An 8,682-nucleotide genomic window follows, 5' to 3' on the forward strand; every position below is an offset into this window, starting at 1 on the left:
GGGAGTCTGAGGGTCCCAACACCAACACCCAGCTGGAGCTCACGTCAGTTTCCGTAGGGACTTGATGGCGAAGGAGCCCACGTGGCAGTCCGGGAAGTTGAAGTCCAGCAGCTCCAGGGCACCCAGCACAGGCAGCTCGGGCCAGGAGCACAGCAAATACAGCATCTGTCAGATGTTTGGCAGTCAGGTGGTGGGTGAGGAGTAGCTGCCTGTCTGCCCCCCAGCTCTTCTTCCAGTTGGCCCTCTCTGCCCACCTGGGCCACATCCTCGTGCTTGTTCCACTTGGTGACCAGCAGCAGGCGGGCCAGTGCCTCCGGGAAGTGCTCCTGGACTTCATGCCGCATCTTCCACACCAGGTCTTTCTCATGTTCATACAGCTCCCCAGACCCCCGCCGCTCCAGGATTTCCCGCAGCTGCAGCTGCTGAGGGGTGCAGATAGGGTGAGGGCTCCAGCTCTGGACCCGTCTCCACACCCTGCCCCGGACCCAAGCTCACCTCCTCCTCTGTGATGCGCCCACGTTCTCCATGACGCCCCAGCTCCAGGATCTGCAACAAGTACCCGGCTCTCAGCATTCCAGGCTTGGGTCAGCCTTCTAAGTGCCCCAAAGCAGGACATCTGCACCTCAGCCCTAGTACCTGTGGTTGTCACTGAGGAGACTGTCTTGTGCATTGCACGGCCTTCATCATAGCCTCTATCTACAATATGCCAGGAGCATCCTTCTCACACCAGACATTACCCAATGGTGGACCAAAGAGCTCTTAGAAACCCCTGAATGGGCACTGTGACCCAGCCCCCCATCATAGGCAAATACCAGGGTGGCTTGGGTCTACTTTCTTCCCAGTGGCAGAACCGGGCTGGGAAAGGTCTAGAAGGTGTGGGTCCTCACTGACCTTCTCCAGGGCAGGGAAGTACACAGGATGGGGGGCCACCTCGGGCAGGCAGATGACCAAGGCAGCAGCACTCTCTGTGTTGGGGTTACTGCGCACTGTACCCGCAGGGTTCAGCAGCTCTCCTTTCTCATCTGAACACAGGGAAAGATGGAGTTGTACAGGTAAGATAATTAGCTTTGGGACCTCCATCCCTTCTGGCTGTTCCCCAGGGCTGGGCACCACCTGGGACAGAGGGCCACATGTAGAGACGGCGCTCCCCAGTCTTGAGCTGGTCTTTGTAGTCGAATAGCATGAGGTTGGCCCAGGCGATGGGGCAGTCCTGGAAAGGACACCAATGGGTTAGGGCCAGACACAAAAGCTACTAGCCAAGTGGGAGAGGGGATCTGGGCTCCAATGGAGGTTTCCCAGCTAGACCCTAGGGAAAATCCTGTTTGGAGAGGGACCGTTCACTGCCTCTTTCTTGGGGTGTCCTGGTGATAAAACCAGCAAGGTCCCTTTTGCTCCTAGGTTCCTGAGAAAGCTCTAAACAAGCCTTAGCAGTCCCATCATGGGCTCAGCTCTGCATGCATTAGCAGTATCAAGGGCCAAGTCATGTCCTAGGATTGTTAACTCAGGACCTAGCCCCTGAATATGGCTGCTGGCCCGGTCTCTTCAGTCCCACTGGGAACACTGTCTTTCTACCCAGGGAGCTGCCTGCAGGAGCCCACAGGGTCCAGGGCAGATATTCCAAGGTCCAAGGTAGATATTCCAAGGTAGGCTGCTCATTAGCTGTCCTTAAGTAAGGGAGGAAGCCAGACTAGTGAAGGTAGTGAAGCTGGGGTTCCTGCCTGTCTGCCTGTGGGATCTGTACTGGATGCTTAAGGCCTAGGCCCCTCCAAGCCAGCCCCTACCCACCGCTTTCTTGGATTTCTTCTTGGTGGAGCGAGCCTTCTTGGCTTTCTCGACCACAGCGTATAGGGCGAAGCAGAGCCGGGCCATGCGCGGTAGGTCACAGATGCTGATGTCAAACTCCAGCCGCTGCTTCCACACGGGCTCTGAACACACACTCACCTCCGAGCTAGACACCGTCTTGCACAGCATCTCGTTGCCATGGAAGAGCCCAGCCTGTACCACCAGCTGGGGGTAGGGTGGGGTGTCAGGCACAGGGTGAGGGGAGCAGAGGCCCTGGGTCCCACCCCTCTCCTCTCTCCTCTCTAGGCATTTACTACCAATTCCCTCCTCAAATATCCTCATTCTTAAGTGGGTCTGAATCTACTTCTTCATGGAGGGTGGTTCCTCAGAGGGAAAGTCACTGCCTGAGTAGGATCCGTGGCCGAAGGAGAGAGACAACACAGACTGTGAGTGTGCAATGGTCTCAGAGTCCCTGACTCTGTGGGACCTCAGAGCGTGTCTCTTTCCCGCTCCAAGCCTCCGTTTCTCCAACAGGAAGTGGTAACGCACCCTGGCTCTAACATCCTCAGGCTCCTTTCACTCTCAATCTTATTTCTCATTCAGGAGCCCTGCCCATTTATCCTCCTGGATTCCTGTCACTGGCACCAGGCCTTCCCAGATTGTAAAATTACACCAACAAAAAGCGAGCTAGGCAAGAGAGAAGGCTTCGTTGTGGGCATTGCACAATTGAGACAATAAAACTTCCACCTGGTACGCACTTGTAAGAACAGCTGAGACGAAGCACGTGAAAGTGTTTTGAAGAGTCAGAAAAAGCAAAGAGCTCCTCCACTGTCTTCCCAACCCAGAGGGATCTGGGCCCCCAGGGGATGAGGCCGGCACCCTCCAGGTCTGCAGGCATACCCCACCCAGCGACAGCCAGCAACTCCTACTGCCTCACACCTCCCCAGACGCCTCTTTCATCCCTGAGCTGAGCCTGGCCCCACAACCTCCACCAAAGTCAAATACACAGAAATTGGCTCTGCCTGGTTTCCACGAATCAGTCTCAGGCTGGCTGGCCCGCCCCACTCCCCTCTTCCTGTTTTGAAGCGGCTTATAACCACTCCAGGCAGAGATGCTGGGTAATGTGGTCAGGTGGCTTTCGTGTGACATCTTCCCACTCTTCTTCTGCAGCCACCCCTCCTGGCCACAACCACTTTGTTTGTGCAAAAAACAGTGTCTCCCTCACCTGACCCAGGAGCCCTACCTTCATCCGCTCATCGGCGTTCACTTTGCTGCCCTCGATCAGCTCTATGCAGAATGGCTGCTCCAGGGACCACAGGGACACAGAGGAAGGCTGGGGAGGTAGAGGCAGAGTTGGTGGCAAAGCTCAGACATCTGTCCCCAACACCATCCTTTACCAGAAAGCCTGCTGTGCAGATACCAGGGGCCCTCAACACCCCTGCGATCCACAAGAGGAGATCTGCAGCCCAGACAGATCCCAGCAGACAGGGGTCACCCACCAAAGGCTCCTGGACCCATGACCTTCCTGAGGAGTCACACAACAGGCTGTGGGGGTGGAGCACAGGTGCGAGTAAGAGACAGAGGGAATGGAATACATTGTCTCACCTTCTTGGCAGGAATGGGAGGAGGTTTGGTGCGTGGTTTCTGGACTTGGGGGGCAGGGTTGCTCTGTTCATCCCTCATAGCAAGGATGGAGGAGGAGTGGACCATGGTCAGATGGGGGGTCAGTCCGCTGTGCAAGCAACTGCAGATATACTGGGACAGGGGTACAGGATTTGCTGCCGATAGGTGGCTGACCCATTCCCTAGATAACTGGCTACTAGAAACTTCCAAGCTGATACTGCCTATCCCAAACCTCCAGAGGGGCCTCCCTTTGGTACCTCCCCACCTTCCTAAAGATGGAATCCCTTCTTGTGTTCATGGAAGACCAGCCCAGCAAGGGGATACTGTCATGGTGACTGCAAAGGCCTGACTCATCAGACTCAGGAGAGGCCCTAAGTCCATGGGACCATGGGCAGCTGGTAGCGAGCACTACACAGCAGGACTCACCTGGAACTGGCAGAGCGGGTAGCTGCCATAGAGGTACTCATGCCTCCCATTCACCTGCAGCGCATAGTCCTCGGGCCGCTCCACCAGGGGCTGCCGGAACACTGTGGCCTTCTTCCGGAGGGCACAGGCCATCAGTGCCAGGGGCATGTCCTTAGTAGACACCTGGAAAGTGAAGCTCTCCTGTGGGGGGGGGGGGTCAGGCGAGGGTGGTCAGGCTTCTGCTCCACAGTCCTGGTGGTCTGTGAGATAGCTCTGTCTCCCAAATGTGTCTAGGTGTCCACTGATAAAGGCATCCAACCAACACCCAGGAAACAGAGAACGAACGAACGAACGAATGAACGAATGAATGAATGAATGAAACAGTGGCAGACACCACTGGGTCACTCTGCATTGTCAAACCTGCCTGGTGGGACACCCATCTAAGCCCTTTGGCAAATGCCACCTCATGCTACTGGGAGGAGGAAATTAGGGGGCTGTGGATGACTAGGGAATTTTACATGGGACGTTCCCACATGGGCTTGGAGGCTGGATGCAGCACTCAGACTGGCATCCCTAGGACCAAGGGGCCATGGGGCTCACCTCACTGCCCTCGAACTTCACATTGACCAGCAGGGCTCGGTTGGGGACACGCAGCGTTCCAGGCCCCCAGCTCCTTGCTGAGGGCTCCAGCTGCAGGGGGAAGCTATACTGTAGCCAGGCCTCCCAGCCTAGCTGCTGGCGGAGAGCAGCGGCCTCCTCACAAAACTGGCGCATCTTGGTTCGGAAGTCATTCACTTCTGGGTCTCGCAGGGAGTCAAACTCATGGAGGCCTTTGAGGGTAGGAGGAGGGGGGTTAGACAGTTGGGGGAGGAAGGACACATGGTGCCAGTCTGGGTAACTCGGACTCCCAAGAAGGATACCTTTGCCGATGAGGAGGCTGATCTGTGAGTTGATGAGCTTCTTCACACGGTCACCCTCTCGGGCCACAAGGCGCAGCACAGGCAGGAAGGGCTGGACATCACACAGTCGCCGCTGCTCATCCTCCAGCTCCTGCTGCTCAGCTGTCTGGTTGACACAGGTGAACACATAGGCCTCCGGGTCGCTGAGCATGTGGAAGAACGGCTCATACTGTGCGCGATGCCACAACACCTGGGAGGAATGGTCAGTCAGCCTCAGAGTCCTACCCTGCGGGACACCCACAGAGGGCAAGGCAAGACCCCAAGAAGACTCCTGAGGCCCAACCAACATATCAATAAGCTCCCCTGTCTCTTCACCAGGGTATGCTGAGATTAGGGGCTATGCAGTGGGACCTACATTTCCCCACAAGGCACATGGACCAGCTTTGACTGCCCAGAAGGACAGTCAGATATGACTTTCTAGCACCCCTAGCTGGTCATCAGTTCACAGCCCAGGCTGGCCTCAACTCATGATCCTCCTGCCTCTGCTTCCTAAGTACTGGGATTACAGGTGTGAACCACCATGCTGAAATATATCACATAAAGTTTACAACATGACCCAGGTGTTAAAATGGTCACTCACAAAAAGACATATGAAAGTTCATCATCAAAACTGTCATAAGAGCCAGGAATGGTAGCCCACACCTTTAATCCCAGCACTCAGGAGAGAGACAGGCAGATCTCTGTAAGTTCAAGGTCAGCTTGGTCTATATAAGGACAGCCACACACAGTAAGACCCTGTCTCAAAGAAAAAATTAAATATTTATGTACTGTTTGAAACATTTTTTTATTATGTTCTATTGTGTGTGTGTGTGTGTGTGTGCGTGTGTGTGTATGTGTACATGTGTGCCACAGCAGACTTGTCAGAGGTTAGAGGACAACTTTCAGGAGTTGACTCTCCTTCCAGCATATGACTCAAACTCGGGCTTGGTGGCAAGCACCCTTACCCGATAACTCATCTTGCTGGCCCTTCTTTCTTTTTTTGAGACAGGGTCTTATATAGCCCAGGCTGGCCTCAGACTCACTATGTAGCTAAGGATGATCTTGAACTTCTGACTTTCCTGCCTCTACCTCTCCAATTCTGGGATTACAATTGTGTACCGCCACACTTGGTTTATTAGATGCTGGGATTGAACTCGGGGGATCATGCATGCAAGGCAAGCACCCTACTAACTTAGCTATACCCTCAATGTCCTTTTTCTTATTATCCTAAGTTTCAGTGTACCCATATTAATTTGTAGTGAAAAAAATAAATTCAATTTTAAATAAATCTCTCAGGAAGTTGGGAGGGGGCCTCCAGCAATGACCCTTGTACAGGAGGGACTGGCACTCCGTATCTTTTTTTTGAGTCAGGGTCTCCCTATAGTGGGGCTGGCTTGGAACTCACTATGTAGACCAGGCTGGCCTTGAACTCATAGAGATCCACCTGCCTGTACTGGGATTAAAAGTGTGTGCCACCACACCCAGCTATGACCCTTGTTTCTAAGATTGCTTTTCCTGCTCCCAGTTGCAGCTTTTACAGTTCTGAGGTAGGGGCCAGAGCAATGGCTCAGTGGTTAAGAGCAGTTGTTGTTCTTGCAGAGGACCCAGATTTGGTTCCCAGCACCCACATGGCATCTAACAACCATCTGTAACTCTAGTTCCAGGTGATCTGATGCCCTCTTTTGACTTCAGTGGGCACTGTATGCATGTGGTACACTTGCATACATGCAGGCAAAACACCCACAGTTAAAATAAAAATATGTAATTAAAAAAGAAAATCCTGAAGTAAAGTCTTAGGCTCTGGTGGCCTAAGACGTGACCTAGTAAATCCTCCAAGTAGTAGGTGGCATAAACCTTCTGAAAGTCACACACAGTGATTACCAAATGTCATCCAGATATATGATGCTTTGAGAATCAGTAACTCACCCTGAAAATTATTCAACAAAACCAAAACCTCTTTCTAACAATGGTGTTTTACTGTCGCAGTGACAGTTCTAAAGACAGAGAGTCTGTAAAGGTCCCTTGAGTGGTTGTGGATAGAGTGGTTCCAAAAATGACTGCACGGTCGTGGGTGGGATGGGAGCCCAGCTGGAGGCGGCCCTCAAAGCTGCCTGACTAGCTAGTAATCTAGGGAAGGGAAATACAAACTGTTAAAGGGAAGCTGACTTTGGGATGATAAGGGGAATCTAACCACAAGTTGTCAAACGATTCTTAGAAATTTTATCTTGTAAAATTCACATCTGAGGGACCAGGGTGATTGGTGACCACTCGGTCAGTAAAGTGCTTGCCTTGAAAGCAGGACCTGAGTTCAATCCCCTAGAACTCAGATTAAAAAACAAAACAAAACAAAACAAAAAAACAGCTGGGCGTGGTGGCACACACCTTTAATCCCAGCACTTGGAAGGCAGAGGCAGGCAGATCTCTGTGAGTTCGAGGCCAGCCTGGTCTACATAGGGAGTTCTAGGCCAGTTGAGGCTAAAGGGAGACCCCGTCTCAAAAAGACCATTAATTAATTAATTAATAAAAATAAACACATCAACAAAAACAGCCAAGTGTGGTACTGGAGAGGTGGATCCCTGGGACTTGCTAGCCAGCTAGCCTAGCCTATTCCCCTGAGATCCTGTCTCAAAACACAAAACAAGGGCTGGATGGCGATGCTCTTCCCAAAGTCCCAGGTTTGGTTCCCAGTACCCACATGATTCCTAACAATCGTCCTTAACTCCAGTTCCAGGGGATCCAATGTGTTCTGGCCTCCACAGGCAGTGTGTACACATATGTACACTTACATACATGCAAGTAAAACACACACACAGAACAAAACTAATTAATTAATTAATTACATTAAAATAAATAAGTACACACAAAAACAAGGTGTATGGCACCCGAGGAGCAAGAGAAAAGGCTATCCTCTGCTCCTACAACACACATTATCTACATGTGCACACACAAACACACACATACACACACACAAATTCACACCTGAGAATCTCATGTCTGAGAACAATGTATTAGCCTGACTCTCTGAGGTCCAAAGTCTGAGGACTGGCCTTAAGATAACGATTGTACCTGCTTGATGGTGCTGAGGTTGGCATTGCGGGACACTGGGAAGTTCAGGTAGACCCCTGTGGGCAGCAAGAAGTCGACGGCCACGCTCTGGCTCTCCTCTTTGGTCCAGAACTCCATGGGGCAGTCCACCCCAGGGGGCATCCTGCTTTGTTACTGCTCCGTGGCCTGACTACCTGAAAGAAAAAGCAAAGGCAGAATGAGCCGCCCCTGTTGTGTTGAGGGTGAGGAGGCCTTCGGGAAGTGGGATGGCCAGATCTGGGGCAGCAGGAGACTGTGAGCTGAGTCCCAGCTGGAGGGCACACACTGGGCACCACCCATGAGGCACCGGGCAGCTTGTGGCTCCCACTATCCCAGGCCACCACTTGGGCTGAGCTGCCTCTCATCACATGTGAACACCTGTCTGCCTCCCTCACAGTATCAGTCACAGCCCCAGGTGACTTGCACATCTGTAAGACCGCACAATGGTCAACAGCTTGCCCAGGTGGGAGACGGAAGGATGGCCAGAGACTTTAGAACTTGAGAAAGACCAATGGCTACAATTCTTAGAAACTTTCTAATCAGAAATCAGTTGGCTTAAAAAATGGCTTTGACGCCTGGCATGATGGCACATGCCTTTGATCCCAGGACTCAGGAGGCAGAGGCAGGAGGATCTCTGTGAGATCAAGGTCAACCTGGTCTTCACAGTGAGTTCCAGGCTTGCTAGAGCTACAGGAGACCCTGTCTCAAAAAGGCCAAAAGAAAAAAAATGGCTTTGACTATGCCTGTAATCCCAATACGTGGAAGTGGAGACAGGAGGATTAAGAGTTTAAGACAGCCTCAGCTATACAGTAAGTTCAAGGTCAACTTGGGCTACATGAGGAATATATAT

At 52.3% G+C, this 8,682-nt stretch overlaps 1 protein-coding gene across 7 annotated transcripts in view; it reads right to left on the reverse strand.

Annotated features, from left to right (window-relative positions):
- Positions 1–8,682, reverse strand: part of Pik3cd (phosphatidylinositol-4,5-bisphosphate 3-kinase catalytic subunit delta) — a 56,109-nt gene that overhangs the window by 5,860 nt on the left and 41,567 nt on the right. For 4 of the 7 annotated variants that reach the window (XM_017797809.2, XM_008831901.3, XM_008831892.3 and 1 more), the window contains 12 exons: positions 7,815–7,987; positions 4,731–4,959; positions 4,411–4,640; positions 3,832–4,011; positions 3,388–3,537; positions 3,026–3,115; positions 1,786–2,007; positions 1,114–1,210; positions 892–1,022; positions 496–546; positions 255–422; positions 44–165 (listed from right to left, as the gene is read on the reverse strand). In XM_017797809.2, the coding sequence (XP_017653298.1) occupies positions 44–165; positions 255–422; positions 496–546; positions 892–1,022; positions 1,114–1,210; positions 1,786–2,007; positions 3,026–3,115; positions 3,388–3,537; positions 3,832–4,011; positions 4,411–4,640; positions 4,731–4,959; positions 7,815–7,955 (1,811 nt within the window). In that variant the 5' untranslated portion in view covers positions 7,956–7,987. The remainder of the gene's footprint in view (positions 1–43; positions 166–254; positions 423–495; positions 547–891; positions 1,023–1,113; positions 1,211–1,785; positions 2,008–3,025; positions 3,116–3,387; positions 3,538–3,831; positions 4,012–4,410; positions 4,641–4,730; positions 4,960–7,814; positions 7,988–8,682) is intronic. The other 3 variants (XM_029562980.1, XM_029562977.1, XM_017797811.2) reach the window with 2 other exon arrangements.

This window comes from Nannospalax galili, unplaced genomic scaffold (genome assembly GCF_000622305.1).
Source record: "Nannospalax galili isolate Female #2095 unplaced genomic scaffold, S.galili_v1.0 scaffold870, whole genome shotgun sequence".
NCBI lineage: Eukaryota > Metazoa > Chordata > Mammalia > Rodentia > Spalacidae > Nannospalax > Nannospalax galili.